General features: G+C 40.7%; 1 protein-coding gene across 1 annotated transcript; it reads left to right on the top strand.

Annotated features, from left to right (window-relative positions):
• The first annotated feature begins 344 nt into the window (after nt 1–344).
• LOC121876118 (T-cell leukemia homeobox protein 1-like) lies at nt 345–20,459 on the top strand. The gene is made up of 3 exons (XM_042381055.1): nt 345–516; nt 5,092–5,276; nt 16,908–20,459. Exons 1-3 carry the CDS (start codon nt 345–347, stop codon nt 17,088–17,090), a joined length of 540 nt encoding a protein of 179 aa, XP_042236989.1. The 3' UTR covers nt 17,091–20,459.
• Nucleotides 20,460–23,274: the final 2,815 nt, after the last annotated feature.

The following is a 23,274-nucleotide window of genomic DNA, read 5'->3' as shown; positions in this document are numbered from 1 at the left end:
GAATTATGACGCAAAACAGTTCATAACTAATAAAAACATAACATATAAGCTACAAAATTTAGTCCCCCATTAAACGATTATAGAAAATATGTCTAAGTGTAGCGGGTGGGGAGGTTAGTAGCTGTGCGAGGTGGGTCGGTAGGTAACGCTGAGGAGTCACACCGCCCCGGTAATCATCTGAATCTCCTTACTTGGATCACCGCCACCATGTTCTGGTCTAATGGTCCTCACGCACTGTACAGTCACGGATATATTCACTCACATTTCTCCATTTCTCATCTTGATTAATCACGGACGCACACGATGAACCACCTATCCTCCACTTCCCCTGCTCGATTACAAAAATGGTCTCCACGTCACACCATATGGCACACAACAAGATTGTGAAATACCTGCAGACAGTCACTCAACTCGTGCAAATTTTCACCTTGTCTTGTGACCCAGGTTCTCCAAAGGTTATTGGATTTGACATATTGATACCTATTACTCTTGACCATTCTTCTCCTGAATTATATTGTGATTTATCGGCTCCGCACATGTTTATCACTTACCTATGAGTGATTCATGCTGCTCACACTTTCACCCCATAGTCCTTGACACTGTTCTCTCTCCTTTCTAGGGATCAGGATGGTGATGGTCTCATGTAGTGTATATACTGAAGCTGGATATTTACCTACAGTACATGTATCATGTATATCCATAAACATAATTTATATATCAGATTTCCTTGCTTTAGTATATAGTGTACTGCAAAGTATACTCTGCTAAGACTGTATGTATGAAAAATACTTCAACATTAAAATCTCCTTCACACACATTATATATATATATATATATATATATATATATATATATATATATATACATATCATGTTCAGCAATGATAACACGCATCGATAATTTCATTTTCATTATATCTGAAATAATAATCTTGGGCAAAAAGGACATAAAGGAAGTCACGTCCTAAGACACAAAACCAACTGGTGCGATAACTCAACCCTTAATTACTACTCATATTGCTACGACTGATACTGCTATTAATATGTATATATATATATATATATATAAATTGTATATATATATATATATATATAAATTGCGCATCTGTGTGTGTATTTTGGAAGAAAGGGAAGAGAGTAACTAACAGGATAGAAACAGGCAGTTCACAAAACTAACGTGACGTACAAACGTACAAATATAAGAGTTCACAAACAAACAAAATAATTTAGACCGTCTCCTGCAGAGTGTAACCCTGTGTTAACCATCTGCAGGCTGCACGTACCTCTGTATTGCACAGCTCCTACAGGATTTACCTGTGATGCGCAGTCCCTTCAGGATAGCTGTGTTGCACGGGTGTGTTGAGGTGGGGGGCGACAGCAAGGACACCTAGTTAGAACCTAATCCAATGGTTGGTGACAAACGCGCCTCGTTGAGACCAAAACTGTTATTATTCACGCTATGCTGACTCCCGATGGCTCAAATATCCGGCCCCTGCCAATACGGGTTTGTCATTCACCTGGGAGCGTTATATCCCTTTCTCCCGCGCTCCCTCCACCTTCTCTGTCTCGCTCTCTCTCTCTCTCTGCCTTTCTTTGTTCTTCTAATTTGTATTTAAGTCTCTGTTTATTTTTCATATCTTTCTCTTACTGTCCCTGATCGTTTCTCTGTCTCATTTACTGTTTTGTTTGAATATATTTTCCTTTGCATCTAGTTTGTCTCTCTCTCTCTCTCTCTCTCTCTCTCTCTCTCTCTCTCTAATTCTATACTTTTTTACATAACAAATTTCTTCCCCCTGATAACGACCCAGATAATGAAAGCTACAAAAACAAGTGATCGGTGGGCTGTAGTGTAGAAGTCAGGGAGTTATAAAAAAAAAGATAAATAAATAAATAAATAAAAAGTGAACTATAATTATATTTGTCGGGCAGGAGAGTACAGTTGTCAACATTCTTTTTTATTTCCATTAAATCGTAGCTGGTGTGTAATAATTGTAACATGATACTGCTAACCCTCATAGATCGCTTAAGCTCGAGTGTTCCCATATATCACAGTGTAAATACGACCTTGTGTGTCACCTCCTTTGTGTCTGTGTTCCTCTGGCTGTCGCGTATTCTCATATTACCTTCAGTTTGTCTTTTATTCTGTTCATTTGAGGTGTTTTTTGTGTTCTCTCTCTCTCTCTCTCTCTCTCTCTCTCTCTCTCTCTCTCTCTCTCTCTCTCTCTCTTTTACTGTACGTGGTGCAGATCAATGCGTAAGTGTGACGCATGGTACGCCATTTTTATACGCACGTACAAGTCCGGATATTAATTTTGGCGACAAACTATACTTGGTGGACTGCGGTGGTTGTGGTTTTTGGTGGTGGTAGAGGTAGTGGTAGGGGTAGTGCTGGTGGTAGTTGTAGTTGTGATGGTTGGTGGTAGTGATGTTGATAGTGGTATTAATAGTAATGATGGTAGTGGTGGTGGTAGTGGTAGTAGTGGTGGTTGGTGGTAGTAATAGTGATATTGGTAGTGGTGGTGGTTAATGGTGGTTGGTGGTCATGATGGTGGTAGCGGTAATAGTAGTAATGATAGTAGTGGTAGTAGTGGTGGTTGGTAGTTATGATTGTGGTAATATATAAACGTCTGAGTGGTATTGGTAGTGGTGGTTGGTAGCAGTGGTGGTGGTATAGTTGGTAGTGCTAGTGATAATGGCGGTAAAGGTAGTGGTAATAGTAGAGGTGGTTGCTATAATGCCTGTGTGATTGGTAGTAGCCGTAGTTGTGGTTGATATAAAAGCTTGTGTGACTGGTATTAGTGGTGGTGATAGTAGAAACAGTGGTGTTAGTAGTAGTAGTAGTAGTAGTAGTAGTGTAATAGTAGTGGTTGATACAAATGTCGGTCTGCCTGGCATTGGTGGGGGTGATGGTGGTGGTAACTATGATGGTGGTGGTGTTACATCACATTCGGGGAGATGGCGGGCCGTACCTCCAGTATTGTGGGAGACGTCTATTGAGTTGCGATACTGTTGGTGGCGAGACTCTTGTATTGTTGGAGACGCGTTAAGTTGTTGCCAGTGAGACTTGTATTGTTGGAGACGCGTTAAGTTGTTGCCAGTGAGACTTGTATTGTTGGAGACGCGTTAAGTTGTTGGCGGTGAGAATTTTGTAGTTTAGGAGACATCTGTTATCACCGTGGTTAAGGAGGCGAAGAGACAAAAGGAACCAGACAAAATTAGTACAGTCATGTTGGTGAGGATCTGTGCTCACGTCCTGTACCTGAAGAAGGCTGGGTGATAGATGGCTGTGCAGGTCACCCGAGAGAAGGCTGGAGGTGTATACAGGACGTTCTATAGGTAGATCAAATTAAGCCTAATCCCGGTTCGTTGGAATAGTGACCGGAATTTCGAAAGACGTTTTCTGTGTCTGTCGTGGCAATAAAATCAGGAGTGTGGCAGCCTAGTGGATGCAACTCTCGACTCTTGTCTCATGGTATATCCAGTTCAACCATCTGTAAATGTGTACCTATTTTACTGTTGGGGAAGTGAAGGCAATCGAGTGCAGTGACGGCCTTGCTGCCTCCTTGTGTACCGCCGACGTCGTATACAACAGTGCGCTGTATCCACACTGTCCCTTTGGGCAGCCATTCCTATGTGACCATCTTTCACTTTCAACAGTAACTCAGTCTTGGATGGTCTCTGAGTGTACAGTTATATTAACATGAAACAATTTATCTTAGAATGATGATTGTGATGAGGATGATAATGATTGATAATCATAGTAACAAGGTGCGTGTATATGGAGGAGGCTGATGAAAGTATGTGTCTGTTGATATACTGTACGTGTGTATGGGTGTAGACCTGTTGGTAGAGGTGCATGTTTATTTATACGTATGAGTGTGTGTGTGTGTGTGTGTGTGTGTGTGTGTGTGTGTGTGCTCATATCAGTATATAATAACCTAACCAAGACAGTTACAGTTTATCAAAAATAAAACACCCTCACTGTGTACCAGTAGTGGCCACGATCGCCCGTCGCTCTATAACTCACCTGGAGAGCCACCCCCCAGCCCACCCCATTTCCGGATCGTCGAGCCTATACTGCTCCCAGGATGAAAGAGAAACACTACCTGTCGAAAGATTGTCGAACACACGCTAACTTATTTCCTTTTTATTTATTAATTCACCCGTTTATTAATGCATTTTACTTTTATATTTATATATTTTGAGTTAACAATCTTATGGTGTGTTGTTATTGTTGGTAATTTTCCTCCTATAACTTAGATAACTCCGCTTCTCGATAAAAAAACAAAAACTCGCATCGGTTGTGGTCCGCCACATCTCAATACCCTAATCAGTAACTAGGGTTCAACTGGCGCTGTTCTTTTAGCTTATATTAATAATTTATCCCAAATTACAGCGTGTGTCTGATTGTTGAGGTGATATACTGTCTCACGGGTGATCCTGGGTGATGTATGAGCCCTGCACGTTGTATTATGGGCAGTTCCTGGACACCGCTCTTGGTGCTTTGTGTCACCTTCCATTTGTTGAATTACACCTACTCTCAGCAGCATTAACCTAGTGATAAATAAATTCTCAACCTGTGTTTTTTGTCTACAACAGAAAATTTCTCAAAAAAATACAAATTTATATCTGCTACAGCATGTCTCTATCTTTTTAGATACAAAAATACGTTAAGTTGGGAATTTATGGAACTTCATGACAATATAATATTATTCATACTTACTTTATATATATATATATATATATATATATATATATATATATATATATATATATATATATATATATATATATATATATATATATATATCCAGTCCAACCATCTGTAAACGTATACCAAATTGTAATGCTACCAGCTCTACTTTCAGTTTAACATGTACAGTATTTTTATTATTTTCGACAGATAATTGAACTCTTTTACATATATAAACAATATATAAATTAATAGTAATAGTTAAATAAGGGCATTAAAACGATTATCTTTGCTTTTAGTGTGAACATAATACTCCCACCTTCACCCATCCGCGTGACCTCTCTCTCAACACAATCATAATAGCATCTTTCACTACTAACCATATCCCCTTCCTTCCAGACGGGTCAGGAAGCCACCTCAACCTCTTCAGCAACAAACAGCCGCCCAAGAAGAAGCGGAAGAGCAGGACGGCCTTCACCAACCACCAGATCTTCGAGTTAGAGAAGCGCTTCCTCTACCAGAAGTACCTCTCCCCCGCCGACAGAGACGAGGTGGCCCAGACACTAGGGCTAAGCAACGCGCAGGTGGGTTACGAGCAGGACGGTAGGGCGTGTTAGTAGGTAGTTTACGAGAGGAGGTGCTCATGTACACGGAGGACAGTCTCTAAAACACGTTCGTTAACTTATGAGAACGACGTTAAAACACGTAGTTTGGTTATCACGAGCAATAAATATTTTTGTCTTAATATTAAACTTGAGGTTTGATGATTGGTTTAGAGAGCAATGAAGGCGAGCGAATGAGTCAATGATATTACACATTCTTTGTTTCCTACGACGTATTATTGTACATTACAGAACAGCCCTGAAACTAACACACGTATACATAAGAAAACAAATGAATAAATCTGTGGTTTAATACATAACTACTCAAGAGACATTAAGAGTTGGTTGTCAGCTGAGTGTAGGCCTAGTTGGCGCCTTGGTAATCTCCTACCTGTGGGAGGAAGGGGGTGGGACTAGGGTTGAGTGGAGGGTATAGGGTGGTGGGGAGCAGGAAGGGGTTGCGTGGATGGGGAGCGATGGGAGCAGAGATGGGTTCTGGGGGAGGAGTTGTAGTGCGGGACAAAGGGTGAAGAGGAAGGGTTGGAGGAGGGATAAAGGCTAAAAGAAAAGGGGTGGGAGGATGTCGGGAGAAAAGTTATTTCGGTGGGTCGGTCAGTCACGCAATAAAAAGACGTTCCATTGGCGCAGATAAACGCTTCCATGGCTTATAGAGTTAAGGACGGTTGGCGACTGAAAATGGTTTTAGGAGTTTTTCCCTCTAACACCTAAACTAAGGACCAACAAGGGCAGATCACTGTCATCCTTCAATAGTAACTTTCAGTGTTCCTTAAAATTTTAGAGGATCTGTTAGGTTTCGGACCCCCAGGCCTCCGTGCCATACCAGAGAAGTGGACGACATAAACAATATTAGTTATTAAGATTTCTCCATGAAGAAATTGAGGGATCTTATATCCCTGAGTTTCGAAATTCCCTTTACAACATCCATAGATAAGAAGGCCATCCTCCCTCACCCATCCCTTTGAAATATAATGAGAAACACATGTAAAGCAGCCGGCCTAGTCCTACAGTTTGGGCTAGAACACAACAAAGATGTTACAGTGATGACTCTCTTCGGAATATTTCTCACGGTCGCCCACCACCCCAGACGTGATATTTCTATCGTATCTTGGAGCATGTAAAGCAAATATGATCTCTCGCTTTTCCTTCTATATGTCTCTCTGTGTATATGGCTGTCTCTGCAGACCACTTGTTTAAGTTTCTCTCTCTCCTTTTATCTCTATACACTGGCCTCCGTCAATATTCAAAACAAGATAAGCTTGTCGCAAATACAAGAAAGGATGATTGTGACAGCTATAATGAACACAAACATCATTGAAACTGTAAATGAATATTATTCGTATTAACCGTACCTAACTGTACATTAAATAATTTAGAGGAAATAGGTTATATATATAAAAAGTGAACGTTATGTGAAATAAATTAGTTTCACCATAAATGCATTATTTTCAGAAAGTTGCAGCAATGCAGAAAAACAAAATATTGTATCTCTATGTAGCAAAATAGTTCGTTGCGTCCTGCGTCTTATTCTGACCATTATCCTAAAACGCCCGGCAAAGTCACCCGACTAACAAGGCAGACTAACACAATCGTTTCTCTCTGTTTTTCCGCCCTGTAAAACATAAAATACGTCACCCGTCTTATTTTGGGAGGATTTATATCCTGCTTAAGTAGGAGAGGAGTTCACAGTCTCGTGTTATTTGTCCTCATCCATCTAGAGAGCGACCCGGCATTATCGCACCACCAAGTGTAAATACATATTATTACGGCTTCTCCCTGCTATGATACCTGGGTCTCCGAGGTTGTTCTTGTGAGTGATACGCATTTTCACTTTGACCTCTGTCCTGGAAAATTTTCCTTCGTCATATTTCGATTTACTTTTTTTTACTCCATCTTTAAAAAGTCATGGTTGTATAAAGTCTGATATCCTAATCTTAAGACCTTGACGTAAATTTTCCTCAGTTTCATAAATAATATTATCACCTCAATATGGTCTAATTAGGTGATATAAGCCCAGGTAATGATAGGCTCTTACCTCTCTCCCTGTCTTCTAAGTTCTCTCCCATCCTCTTCCTTTCCTCAGTCGCTCCCCCACTACCATTCGACTTCTCTTTACTCCTCCACCCTCCTCCTTCTCCATCTACTTCAACAGGCCGAGGAGGATAGTGTGTATAACGTGGACACAATCCTCCATACAGCCTGTGTGTTTGTCGACCCACCGACACGAGGAAACAACCACTATCTGGCAACCACTGAACATGACAAGTGAGGAGTGAACAGCCAGCGTCCCACTACCCCTCTCCCCTGCCACTAAACCTCCCCCTGCCACTACCCCATCCCCCGCCACTACCCCATCCCCCGCCACACACCACCCCCTGCCACTACACCATCCCCCGCCACTACACCACCCTGCCACTACCCCTCTCCCCGCCACTAAACCTCCCCTGCCACTACTCCCATCCCCTGCCACTACCCCATCCCCTGCCACTACACCACCCCTGCCACTCACCCTCCCCCTGCCACTAAACCTCCCCTGCCACTAACCCCATCCCCCTGCCACTACTACCCACCCCCCTGCCAACTACACCATCCCCCACTACACCATCCTCTGCCACTACCATCCCCCACCCCCCTGCCACTACCCACCCCCCAAACTACACCCCTGCCTCAACCTGCCATACACCACCCCTGCCACACTCCCCACTCCTGCCACTACCCCACCCCTGCCACTAACATCCCCCTGCAATCCACTCTAACCACCTCTGCCACACCATCCATGCCACTACCCCACCCCTACCACACCACCCCTGCCAACAACCCATACACTGCACCCCCACCACTACACCATCCCCTGCCACTACACCATCCACCACTCCCCTGCCCAACCCATACCCCTGCCACAAACCCACCCCCTGCCACTACTCCCCCCCCTGCCACCCCCACTGCACAATCCCCTGCCACCACCCATCCCTACCACACTCACACCATCCCCTGCCACTACACCACCCCCTGCCACTGCCACTACACCACCCTGCCACCTACACCACTCCTGCCACTACTCACCCATCCCCTGCCAATACTACCACCCCTGCAAATACACTTCCACACCAGAACCATCCCTCTGCCACTACACTATCACCTGCCACTACCCCACCCCTTCTGCCACACTACACCATCCCCTGCCACTCACAGACCATCCCCCTGACTGACACTCACCCCCAAGGCATCATCATCCCCTGCCACACCACACCTCTCACCACCCATCCCCCAGTCACCACATCACCTCTGTCACACCATCCTCTGCCACTACACCATCCCCCTGCCACTAAAACCACATCCCCTGCCACTACACCATCCCTGTCACTACACCACTGTCACTACACCATCCCCTGCCACCATCTACACCGTCACCATCCCCTACATCATCCCTGCCACCACATCCCCCTCTGCCACTACACCATCCTGTCCACTCACATCCCCCTGCCACTACCCTGTCACTACACCACTCACACTCACACCCCCACTGCACCCATCCCCTGCCACTACACCCCCATCCCCCCGCCACCACTCTGCCACTACCCCCACTGCCACTCCCCTGCCACTAAACCTCCCCTGCCTCACACCATCCCCTGCCACTACACCATCCTGCCACTACACCACACCCCTGCCACTCCCCTGCACACCACCCCTGCCACTACACCACCCCCTGCCACACTACACCACATCCCCCTGCCACCACACCATCCCCTGCCACTACATCACCCCTTTCTGCCATTACATCCCCTGTCACTACATCATCCTCTGTCACTACATTCATCCTCTGCCACTACACCATCCCCTGCCACTAAACCATCCCCTGCCACTACACCATCCCCCTGCCACTACACCTCATTATCCCCTGCACTACACCACCCCTGCCACTACACTATCCCCTGCCACTACCACTACACCCCACTACACCATCCCCCTGCCATACCATCCCCTACCACTACACCATCCCTGCCACTTACACCACCCCCCACACTACACTATCCCCACTACACCACCCCCTGCCACTACACCATCGCCTGCCACTACACCACCGCGCCACTCACCATCCCCACCACTACACCATCCCCTGCCACTACACCACCCCTGCCACCCCCCCTGCCACTACACCTCACCCCCCTGCCACTACACCATCGCCTGCCACTGCACACCATATCCACTGCCACTACACCACCCCCTGCCACTACACCATCCACTGCCACTACACCATCGCCTTGCCACCACACCACCCCCCTGCCACTACACCATCCCCTACCACTACACCATCCCCCACACTGCCACCCTCTGCCACTATCACCACTACACCACCCCCCCCCCTGCCCACTACACCATCCCCTGTCACTACACCATCGCCTGCCACTACACTACCCCCGCCACTACACCATCCCCGCCACTACACCATCCCCTACCACTACACCATCCTCTGCCACTACACCATCCCCCGCCACTACCCCATCGCCAATATTTTCTTAGTCCATTAGTTACACTTCATACATAAACACGATACATCTAGTGCACCTGTACGTTATCAGGGCACACTTAGTACATGTTTTACATTGGAGGAATAAAGTTTACGTGATACTAAAATATCTGGTTTCCAAGTAAATTTTCTCATTTGAGGTGAAGATGTACCGGACAGTTTTATGTTTAATGATGAAAAGAATATTTTGAACTATTGAGGACACATTTGTATAGATCTTATGGCCATGATAGATAACCCAGGTTTCATATTTATATAAAGACACCCTGAACGTGTTTGAGCTGATTCTTTTTGGGAATTTTTTTTTAATTTCTTTACAAAAATAACTTTAATTTCGTCATAATTTTCCTATGTTTTTGTACGACTTTTATTCACTTTTGAGTTAGTGGAAGATCTTATCTTTCATTTTGATGTTATTATATCAATTACCAATAATGTACACATACTATTACCAATAACGTAACACACTATTACCAGTAACGTAACACACTATTACCAATAACATAACACACTATTACCAGTAACGTAACACACCATTACCAGTAACGTAACACACTATTACCAGTAACGTAACACACTATTACCAGTAACGTAACACACTATTACCAATAACGTAACACACTATTACCAGTAACGTAACACACTATTACCAGTAACGTAACACACTATTACCAATAACGTACTCATACAACTGGCAAGAGCAGCCATATACATACTGTACTTAATTGCCAGGATCATTTTCCCGTAATACCAAAGGTAATAATTCATTGTACAACTTCAGTGCACAAAAATCAAGATATATTAGTCTCCGCCTTATGTTTACCAGTAACACAGTTCCCATAACGTGAAGTTCTACTATTTCATAATGTCGCAACACAGAAGAACACAACGCATAGATCAGATTGTCTTGTAATTATATGCAGCTGGGTATGTTCCGCTATTTTTATTACGGCGTGAAGAGAGTGGATTAGTAGGTTATATAAGTAAGGTGGTCCAGTAATCATGTTTAAGTTGTTACAGCGAACTTAGCCTGTACAAGATGCAGTCATTTGGTTCAGTGTCCAGCCCTCATAGCTGGGAGTGACCCGCAATGTGGCAAATTTTACGTTATTGTTGCATACCTTCTCCTGATTGGTCCTCACCTACCTTGAGGCGAGCTTGCTTATTGGTCCTTAGGTACCGAGACATTTGCTGGTGGACGTCATATCACTTCACTTTTCCATTTGACACATCAACCTAACCTAACCTAACCTAACCTAACCAAATAAGAGACGGACACACAATTAGACATTCTTAATTCTTACGAAAATTCTTGAAAATTCATATTATTTATAGACACAAGCATATCAAGGTTGACATGGTTTGCATCAAGTGGTTTAAATTGATTCAAATGAAGAAAATAATCACTATGGTCGGATCACCTGAAGAATCTCCATCCCATCTTATTCCACCCCTAAACTAACAACCCTAAAACCATTTGGGGGGGGATTAGGTTAGATTAAGTTAAGTTAACGTTAGGATAGTTAATCTTTAGGTGAACTAAGCTGGAGTGGAGATTTTTAAGGTGATCTCAATAGTCTTACTGATATTTCTCATAACATTATTTTTCCTATAGGCTCTAAATAACTAAGGACAAATGCTATAAAATAGATGCACAATAAACACACACCTAGATTTTTACCATCTAATCCACTTTTATATTTGAGAACAATGGTGGAAAAAATATATAGGTCACCGAGCTTGACTTTTTTTGTAAACATGATGGAAATATAGCCTCTTTGTCCATAAGGGTACATTATGCTCATCTACACTGTATATCATATAATGTAAGCTGGGCTCAAAGTATGCTATTTCTTACATTAGTAGTCAGTTTATATTGTAAAATTGATGCTGTGTGCATACTGTAAAGAAAACTGCATTTACTTTGCAAAGTTAAAACAATATGAAAATTTATAGGCCAAAAAGTGAAATTTCCATTACCTCTTTACTCGATGTTTTTGTTTTATAAAATACTGAGTTCTGAGGCTGTAATATATTTTTCTACACAAGTCACTTTAAAATCATCTTGATCTACTGTATATATACCACAAGTATACAAATAACAAAACAGACTTATTACCAGACGTCTTATGAATACATGAAAATATTAATCCTTACCCCCATAATTTATACATCAAGCCGATGGTCGTAAAATATTATAATGATACATACACACTCAGCAACACTGTCAGTGTCTCCAAACAAACAGTTCAGTATGAACAACAATATTCTTATATACTGTATATCAAAAGACTATGCAGCAGTTAATTAAAGCTACAAGTAATTATGCTGAGAGAGGCAACTTCTCCCAGAAAATAAGCTGTGGTTGTCTCCCGGGAGTGCGCGTGGAGTTGCGCACTGCCAATTCCTCTATTCCATTAATTATTATGTTTATGTTCTTTATATGTTATTTTATATATTAATATTTTATATGTCTATACATTAACCTTTAAGTTGTACTGAGTTATAACAAGAAATAGATGATGATAACCAATGTACCGGTATACAGTACCGTATAACAGGTCTGTTCACTCAGTTGTCAATGTCTTCTGAGGAAACATTTATTTTTCTATTGTACTCACAAACTCCCATTTTGGGTTATATATATATATATATATATATATATATATATATATATATATATATATATATATATATATATATACACACACATATATATATATAACCCAAAATGACAGAGAATTATAGAGAGCGTTAGGATAGAGCAGAACCCAGCATATAGGGATATTCATACATACTTTTTATATCTTCAACTTACATAATACAGAATGAGTCTTCAGCTTCTATACTGCCTCATAATACAGTACAGCATAACAGTATAGAACATTCTTGAATGGTCACGGTTCCTCATCTTACGACCCCAAGTTTGAAACAAACTACCATATAAATTCCCTTCTTTTTTTTTCGGGGAAAATGTTGAACGTGAAACCTCGACACCTCACTATTCAATACATTATACAATTTTCCGTTTCATTTTCCTACCATCTTCCAGCCTGTGCTGCCATAAGACTTACTATTTTCTCATCTTCCATCTGTTCCATGTTACTTATTCAGCTTAACAGGAACTCTCGTATATTCGACTCTCCGGAGACTTTACGATCCTGCTCACTCGTCTTACGTCTTTGGCTCTTACTTGATCACTATTCCAGATTCTCATAAGTTAATGCGGATTTTCGACCAGATATTTTAATGGAAAAAAAAAGAGTTGATAATAAAAAGGAAATAATTATACCTCAACAACAACAACAACAACAATAATAATAATAATAATAATAATAATAATAATAATAATAATAACAATAACAATAATAATAATAATAATAATAATAATAATAATAATAATAATAATAATAATAATAATAATAATAATAATAATAATAATAATAATAATAATAATAAAGAAAAGAAATGAAACACCTTCGGGTGGGCGTTATGTTTTAGTCAATAAAGGTATCAGCTGTGGGAGGAGGAGGAGGAGGAGGAGGGGGTGGCTGAGGGAGCATATGACAAGCCTCGCCAACTATCCTCGCATGACAGTAATGACACCCCGGGCAGCCACACATACCTAGTTAAGTCGGAATGACACGTTGCCTCAACACGAAAGAACTCCCTCCCTCCCTCCTCCCCTCCCTCTCCACCTCCCTCCCACTTCCTCCTTCTACCCCATTCCTTCCTCCCCTCATCTCTTCCTTTATTTTTCCTTCTCCCTCTGTACCTGCAGCCTCTTCCCACTTCCTTCACCTTCTTCCTTCCCTCCCTTCACTTCCCTCCTTTTCTCCCCTCTTCCCACCTCCACCACCTACCGTCCCTCTTCCCCCTCCTCTGCCCTCCCCCACACTCTCCCTCCTTCCATTCCTCCCTCCTTCTCAACCTCCACCTTCCCCTCCCCACCGTAAGTCACCAGGTGCTTTTTATAACATAGGAAATTCTATCTTGTTGTGGTGTTTAGCAAGAATTGTGAGGGATGATTAGAGATCGGATTAGGGGGATTGGGAACGGATTGGGTGGATCACGGGGCGAGGGATTGGGAACGAATTGGGTGGATCACGGGGCGAGGGATTGGGAACGGATTGGGTGGATCACGGGGCGAGGGATTGGGAACGGATTGGGTGGATCACGGGGGGAGGGATTGGGAACGAATTGGGTGGATCACGGGGCGAGGGATTGGGAACGGATTGGGTGGATCACGGGGCGAGGGATTGGGAACGGATTGGGTGGATCACGGGGGGAGGGATTGGTTAAAGTCGATGTTCATGGGAGGAGTTACAATGTGTCAAATACCTTTCATTAGATTTATAAGTGGTGAAGATGTTAAGGAATATGATATGGTTTATACCGAGATATAGTGTGTGTGTGTGTGTGTGTGTGTGTGTGTGTGTGTGTGTGTGTGTGTGTGTGTGTGTGTGTGTGTGTGTGTGTGAGTGTGTGTGTGTGTGTGTGTGTGAGAAGGCTGTAGGTGTGTGAGAGTGTATGAAAGGTGCATGGGTGTGTGAGGTGTCAGTGGGAGAGGTGTGGAGTGTGTGGTGTGTGGGTGTGTGAGGTGTCCAGTGGGGAGGTGTGGTGTGAAGAAGGTGTAAGTGTGTGAGGTGTCGGTAGGAGAGGTGTGGAGTGTAGAAAGGTGTAGGTGTGTGAGAGTGTCATTGGGAGAGGTGTGAGTGTGTATGAAGGTGTGGGTGGGTGAGGTGTGTTGGGAGAGGGTGTGGTGAATGGTGTGGGTGTGTGAGAGTGTGTCAGTAGGAGAGGAGGTGTGAATGTATAGAAAGGTGTGGGTGGGTGAGAGTGTCGGTAGGAGAGGGTGTGAGTGTATGAAGGTGTGGGTGGGTGAGAGTGTCGGTAGGAGAGGTGTGAGTGTATGAAGGTGTGGGTGGGTGAGAGTGTCAGTAGGAGAGAGGGTGTGAGTGTATGAAGGTGTAGGTGTGTGAGAGTGTCGGTAGGAGAGGTGTGAGTGTGAAAGGTGTGGGTGTGTGAGTGTCAGTAGGAGAGGTGTGAGTGTGAAAGGTGTGGGTGTGTGAGGTGTCGGTAGGAGAAGTGTGGGTGTATAAGGTGTGGGTGTGTGAGGAGTGTCGGTAGGAGAGGGTGTGAGTGTATAGAAAGAAAGGTGTGAGGTGGGGTGAGAGTGTCGGTAGGAGAGGTGTGGAGTGTATGAAAGGTCATGGGTGTGAGAGTGTCGGTAGGAGAGGTGTGAGTGTATGAAGGTGTAGGTGGGTGAGAGTGTCGGTAAAAAGTGTGGAGAGTGTATGAAAGGTGTGGAGGTGGCATGTGAGGGAGTGTGTCAGTAGGAAGAGGTGTGATGTATGAAAGATGTAGTGTGTACAGAGTGTCGGAGGGGAGAGGTGTGAGTGTGTATGAAAGGGGTGTGGGGTGTGTGAGAGTGTCGGTAGGAAAGGTGTGAGTGTATGAAAGGTGTAGGTGGGTGAGAGTGTCGGTAGGAGAGGTGTGAGTGTGTGTAAAAGTGATAGATGGGAGAGTGATATACGTGATCAAGTGAGATATATCCTACATGGAAGAGTTTTGTGGCGTTGGCATACGATAAACACAGTGCAGTACATATGAATAGTAGACAGGTTGTAGTGTTACGTCACGTTTGGCTAAGTTAAGTCAAGCTAGGTTAGGTTAGGTTAGGTTAGGTTAGGTTAGGTCTATAAATAATAAATGCCTCACAAAAATATCACAGAGAATAATATTGACAGTAAGTACATTGATATTGATTGATATGGATTTTAAACAGTTTATTTAGCCAGAATAACATAGATCCAGAGTCAAAAAAACCCATAATAATATTAACATGAGAGATAAGAAGGCAATTACAGGAATATAAATTCAATCAATTAAATAAACATTAATATAAGTACACAAGTCTACATGTATTGAGAAATGTGATCACCTCTGTCTGCCAATTATCTGAATGACAATAATTTCTATCAACTGTTAAAAGACACACTAACCTCTATCTCTCTAAGCTATTATGTCTCCTCCTTCATAAAGACACACTAACCTCTATCTCTCTTAGCTATTATGTCTCCTCCTTCATAAAGACACACTAACCTCTACCTCTCTTAGCTATTATGTCTCCTCCTTCATAAAGACACAATGACCTCTATCTCTCTTAGCTATTATGTCTCCTCCTTCATAAAGACACAATAACCTCTACCTCTCTTAGCTATTATGTCTCCTCCTTCATAAAGACACAATAACCTCTATCTCTCTTAGCTATTATGTATCCTCCTTCATAAAGACACAATAACCTCTATCTCTCTTAGCTATTATGTATCCTCCTTCATAAAGACACACTAACCTCTATCTCTCTTAGCTATTATGTCTCCTCCTTCATAAAGACACAATAACCTCTACCTCTCTTAGCTATTATGTCTCCTCCTTCATAAGACACACTAACCTCTATCTCTCTTTAGCTATTATTTCCCTCCTTCATAAAGACAATAATAACCTCTATCTCTTAGCTATTATGTCTCCTCCTTCATAAAGACACACACAATCCCTACCTCTCTTAGCTATTATGTCTCCTCCTTCCATAGCCATTGGCTGACACCCCACCTCTTAGCTATGTCTCCTCCTTCATAAAGACACAAATCTACCTCTAATGGCTCCTCCTTCATAAAGAAAATACCCTCTCTTAGCTATTATGTCCTCCTTCATAAAACACAACTTATCTCTTAACCTCTCAAAGACACAATAACTCTTAGCTATTATGTCTCCTCCTTCATAAAGACACAATAACCTCTATCTCTCTTAGCTATTATGTCCCTCCTTCATAAAGACACAATAACCTCTATCTCTCTTAGCTATTATGCACACAAAACCTCCTTTTAGCTATTATGTTCTCCTTCAAAAGTTTTTTAGCATTGTTCTTCATAAAACACAAATTTTTGTTTTTTTTTTTTTGTGTTTGTTTTTGTCCTTCATAAAAACATTTTTGTTTTTTTAAAACTTTTATCTCTCACACCTATACTTAAAGACTCTCAATAACTAATAACCTCTCCCTCCCGCAGGTGATCACGTGGTTCCAGAACAGGCGAGCCAAGTTAAAGAGGGACATGGAGGAACTGAAGAAGGACGTGACATCACATAAGATCCTCAGCGACCACTCCACCTTCATCAAGACCATGACGCAAATGGGTCTCCTCAAGCACAAGCCCGGGGAGCCCTTCGACATAAAGAAAATAACGGGATGATCGTAACTGAAGGGACAATTAAAAGGTGCTCGCTCTCACTTCAGAAATCCCTCCAAGACCATTACGCCTATACCCCAAAAGTGCTCAAATGCAGACTCTATGAGCCTCTGAAAAAGTCATGGAGTCGATTATTTGTTTAAGACACAACTATTAGGGTGAACAAGGTGGCTAAAGGATAACCTGAACCTTATAACTTTATCATCAATAAGTTCCAAAAAAAAAAAACTGTCGACCAATACAACCTTCAGAATCCTTATCCCTTCAGCATAAAAACACACTTCTCATTGCCTCTCCTTCTTAACTTTAAACAACCTTAGATAAATTCTGGTCCTGACAGGCATAAGATGTTCGAAACCTAAGAATTCTTCGTTGCATCTCCAACTGATGACTTTTAACTGGTCGAAGTCTGTCTCTCCCTTAATGGCCACTTCAACTGAATACGTTCAACTGAATCTCCATCTATAAATCTCAGGATACCTACACACTCTGTCACAGACACCAAGTATGATGTACGGATCTTGAAGAGCATACAACCAAGTTCGACCATACACTACATAATTATCAACTTTTAGTTCTATATCATGTTTTCAACTTTTATGAGCTAAAAACCGAGAAAAAAGTACAAGCATAAATTTACATGTCAGAAAATATGAGACAGGTAAACAGTCACTAAATATATGCTGTTCTATGTATTTAATTTCCTTTATTTGATCGAAAACTTTAGAAGCGACACAACTACAGTAGACTGCCCGAAACTGACAATTGTTTTTTTAAGCATCAAACTTTTTTCACAAGAATGAAAAATCGGTAAAAAAAACATATAATATGGGAAAAATTAAAGGCTCAACTAATTGCTTGAAACCGAGGTAGCCTTTCAAACCTTGTAAGTCAATCTTACAAAAACTTGAAAATAATAGGAAGTCGGAGCTCCATCAGAATATGTTTGTCGTCATTGTTTACATCTGTAAAGGATCTTTAATTCATTATTAAAACGTTGAATATGCGAGTGTTCTGAAAATACAAAATTATGGCTAAAAGTTTGTGGTTTCGTTGTGAAAAACGGCCACTGTAAATTTTGGTCAAAGAAGTAATTCACTGAACAAAGTTATAATCCATTGAATAAATTTATCATTCTCATAGAAAATTATATTCCACAAAACAATGTTGTAATGTTCTGAACGTGAGAGTTACCACACACACACACACACACACACACACACAAGTCAACTAACGACTTCTCAATGTCGTGTACCTTCCCTTGTAAAATGCAAGAATACATTATGATGTCGATTTATATGTTAATATAATGAAGTGCCGGGATAATAATAATAATAATAATAATGCAGTATTTCCATGACATATTTGTTTTCTTCTCAGTAATAATCGACAATGTTGCCAACGCTGACTTTAACCCAGGAAAATGTTATGTGACTATGGGATGATCTAGGATTTATAATTAACAAATTCCTCTTACATGATATTTGTTTAAATGTTGTTTTTAATTATCATTGATAACCAGCTTTCCAATTTCTGTATATTTTTTACGTGAATTATTATCGTTAAACTCATTGTAAGATTTTTTTTACTCTGATTTTACTTCATGTCTCCTATCCTTATTGTATCTCTCAGTTTAATTTATTTTGTTATATCATGATGTGTTAATTTTTATATTATTTCACTGACATTTCATCAACACAACGTAGTAAGTTTTGTCTGTTTGAGGACCAGTGCTGTGAGAGAGGATGGTTACACACCATACAGCGGGGTCCAACACACGCCTCAATAGCGCCAGGGAGTCAACAACACGAAAGCTTCAAGCGGCATGACGCGAAAAATACTTATTTAATCAAACATTATTTCTCTTGTTTTTTTCTTAGTTTCTCTTTATTTACCGAGTCATTATGCGTCATCAAACAATGCTGATGATGGCTTATTGTGTTTGTTTGTCTGTGTTTTAGTGACTTCTCCCCGGGTATATTACGGATTACCAAGTGATATGTTTTCGTGATTGGGTGTTGGGTGTTTTACCTATGACATAAGTAACATAGTCGCTTATTTCTTGTGATGAGAAACAAGAACGCGAGGAAAGCATGAAGATTGCCTTAACTAGAACACAAAAGACAAGGGTAAACAAATGAAGTAAGAAATTCTAAGTTAATCAAGTAATTAAAATTCTTTCAGATTCCGTCTAAAGTAGAGAATACGAAGGAAAGTGCAGGTTTTTTGAGTACCCTTACATTGTTTTTTAAAGGGAGAGGCAAGTGGCTGTGGTGAGTAGTGGGTGCCCGGTTAAGGAAGTAATGTACAGCAGAACGCGGACTTGAATTCCTTTCGATGAATTAAGAATATTAAGGATGACTATTTGCTAATGAAGAGATGGGTATCATCATTTTCTTGTTATTATTCTTCATAGGTTCTTAGATTCTTTCGGTCAATGTGTGACAGCTAGTGGACAAAACAAATGCTTGTAGTTTGTTCAGGTACAAATCTTTAGGAGTGTTCCAAGTACTGGTCAGTTCTACCTAAATGTATCCAGAGGAGAAAGATGCCACCGTTTGAATTTTCAACTCCGTCCCTGAAGGATGACGAGTTATTGTATCTACCACAGAACTATATCAAGGAGGTCAGTTCGACGATGACCGGGTTGCCATTTATGATGTCAAATTTAGTTTTATTAGAAAATTTATTCTTCTGTTCAGAAAAACAGAAAAATAATGTTCCTCTGTCCCAATGTCAACATGTAACAGTAGTTTAGATTGTGAGACTAAAATATAGACGAGCTAGTTATTTTATGTAAGTAACAGCATGGAGGGATTAATCGGTGTTTGAACTTCCGAATTCGTGTGAAAACTGGACCCATTTCCCTGTCTTACCACCGTCAGTCCAGGACATGTGAGGACTGATGCACCTCACCAGTATTTCTGCCATTTATCAGGACACTGATAAAGGCTCATATGGTCAGAAATGTGCAATAATATTTATTTCTATACTCAAATGTCTCTTAAGTACGTCCTAAGTGTCTTTTGAGTTCGCCTCTTTACACCGGGTACGTTTCTCCTCGTCTGAGTGGCAACGCAGTAATTGGGTACTAAAACCTGTAAATAGAGGAGGCCAATGATTGCTATATCAAGGTGTCTACATAGCACATTGAACTGGGGCTCATGAAATCCCTCTAACTTGGCAACACCGGCAGAGGTATAGGGCGGCTGAGGCTGTACACAAGTATAAATTTCCAGTAACTCGATATAATGCATTATTTTGTTTGTCTGCTTTCAACTGTAAAATAAATTATGTCGACATGGGATTTTTTTTACGAGTATAATATTATTATGTACATAAGTCTGTACAGGTTCATGTAAATATTTTTGTAATAAAGTAAATCTACTGAACTGCACTGGCCGAAGTGTTTAATTATCCCAAACACAACCACTTTCAGCCTCACATATGCCTCATGACTACCAGAAGTACACTAGCTGACCTGTGCTTATGATGGTACTAATTTAATATTGTTGGTGCTAGGGAATAAAAATTACGTTCCAACTCCTCATAATTAACGACCTACAAATTCCTAACAGATACGGAGATACACATAATAAATCCCGGCATTAAGCACAAATATACAAATTACCAATCATAAGAAGAAATCGGACTTACATAAACAACAACGGATGTAGAAGATATGTAAGAATACTTGGAAAAGGAAGCTGGTACCTGAGCACTGGATGAAGATTATTATTGCCTCCTTATTATAAAGTATCTGAAGTATGACAGGAAAGGTGAGTTATAGGGAGATCTTAGATAAATGAGCTTACAATTATTATAACTCTCACGTAGAAAAGTAAAGATGAATGCATTTTTTAAAATAAGAAAGGATATGCCACGCTTGCATTAAGAAGAAGTGTTTAACATGTAAAGCAAAGAAGGACTGTTAGTGTTGGAAGACACGATATGAGAAAGTTGTTAGGTTACTGAATTTTTGAAAGGGACACCAGCAACTTAGGTTATAATACAGTGGAGTGAATGAGAGGTTGGATATCACTGAGCGAGTACGTCAGAGGTTACTTATTGTATTTATGAAAGAGAAAAATGGGAAAGAAAAATAATAAAAAATGATTACCTTGAAGTGTGAGTGAATCTTGGTGACACAGTGGATGGATGGTGATTTGGTGCTGGGGGAGGGGAGTCAGAGGATGAATTGGAGTGACAAGTGATCCATAATGATGAAGGTGACTGGAGAGAGAGAGAGAGAGAGAGAGAGAGAGAGAGAGAGAGAGAGAGAGAGAGAGAGAGATGTTAAAGGTAAACACTATCAAGAAGAAAGTTATGAAGTTTAAAAGAGTAGTGATTGGTAAAGGTCTGGAAGTTATGGGTTAATTTTGATACAAGCGAACAGTGTTTGTCAGAGAAGAAAATAAAAGTAAAACACAGAGTAAATTGAGGAAGACGAAGAATTAGAAGCGACGAGTGAATAGGAAGATTGCATGAAGGAATGATAAATGAAGACAAAAGATAGTGGAGATTGACAACCTGAGATGTATAATGCAATTTCAGATAACTATTAAGGTCAGGGATGTAAAAGAATGAGGAATGTCACATTACAGACTGCAAGTGAGGAATGATAAAAGAAGGACAATAATTATAGTGTAATAAAATAAAGGTAAAAGACACAATGAAGTTAAGAAAAGAAAAGTTGTATTAGAAGAAAGTGAATATTTTTTATACGAAACAAATAGGACAATAGTTGTCATTTCCAGCATTAAATTTGTCAAACAAAACACTGGCAATAAGAATAATAAATCCAGACGTTATAAGAACGCGGTTATATTTATAGGTCATTAGATATTACTATACAACAATAACCACGTAGGAAATCAGTCAACTGTGTCAGAAACTAAATAAAGTTGATTTACTGTACACATTGTACAGTATACTTCTGCCATGATAATAGGTGGTTCATTTTTTCACCACTTATCAGCTTACTAAACATTTGGGCGGTTGGTCTGTCCAATGTTAGTACAGGAGGCAACCAGATTCCGGGAATCCTGTGATGTTTGGTAGGGTCACACAGTCTCACGTGTGTCCGGGCTGATATTGGAACTCTTGACATATGAGAGGCACGTTACTGCTGTACCACCAGCCATTTATGGTTTTAACGGAATTATCTCTGTAATTTATTAACAGTTAATAATAACGGTAAAGATTCGCTTTAGGTCGAACAAGGAACTTCATATTTCTATTTATATAGAGAAAGAGAAAAAAAATTAACATTCTATTACGTTTCAGTCACAAATTTATAATTTTCGAGTATATTGACTGATATTACCAACAAAAGTGGGCAGGGCTTTGAAGTAGAGGGAAAATGTTGGGTAAAATACCAAAAAGAACACTAAACAAACCTTAGAAAATCTTACTTAACCTTTCCTAGATTATAAAAATCTTAAAACTCTAAGAAGCTTATCTTATTTTATTCGTGTTTTTGGTGTTTAGTATGCGATGGTGCTATTTTCGGGGTTCAGATGAGGATGGATCCATAAACTCGAAAGTGATTCTTAACCATATTATAAGTTAGGAAAGGTTTCCAAAGGTTTATTTGGTCTTATTTTTAGTGTCTTACTATATATGTTCCTTCTACTTCAAATCCCTGCCCACTTTGAATAAATTATATTGTTGGTGATTGGGAGGGAGGGTCATATCGGTTAAAATACTCGAAAAATATCAATATGCAACAGAAAAGTAACAAAATAAAATATGTTTTTGTTCTTTCTTCCTCCCTTTCTCCTTGTTCAACCTAGAACGAATCTTTACCATATTAACAGCTCCTACAGTCATCACCGCCAGCACCTTCAGAGCAGTGTTGCTGTGCCAATTTTTAAGGTACCGGAGCTATCAAAATAATTTCCGTTTCCTAAACCTTATATATTGATGCACACACACACACACACACACACACACACACACACACACACACACACACACACACTGAGGGTGGTATCACTTCTCACTGCCATGCAGGACAGAGGTTCATACACAAAGAAATACAACATATTCATTAACAGTATATATATATATATATATATATATATATATATATATATATATATATATATATATATATATATATATATATATATATACACACATACATATGCATACGCATACACATACCTACACATATATAAAGTAC

This window comes from Homarus americanus, unplaced genomic scaffold (genome assembly GCF_018991925.1).
Source record: "Homarus americanus isolate GMGI-L3 unplaced genomic scaffold, GMGI_Hamer_2.0 scaffold34921, whole genome shotgun sequence".
NCBI classification, from domain to species: Eukaryota; Metazoa; Arthropoda; class Malacostraca; order Decapoda; family Nephropidae; genus Homarus; species Homarus americanus.
Note: the sequence above shows the minus strand (reverse complement) of the source record. Positions and strands in the feature narration are given on the sequence as shown.

Coding starts and splice junctions, on each gene's coding strand:
- LOC121876118 (XM_042381055.1), top strand. CDS start 345: ATGGTCTCCACGTCACACCATATGGCACACAACAAGATTGTGAAATAC. Junction 517..5,091: donor TTCTTCTCCTGAATTATATT/GTGATTTATCGG, acceptor CCTTCCTTCCAG/ACGGGTCAGGAAGCCACCTC. Junction 5,277..16,907: donor TAGGGCTAAGCAACGCGCAG/GTGGGTTACGAG, acceptor TCCCTCCCGCAG/GTGATCACGTGGTTCCAGAA.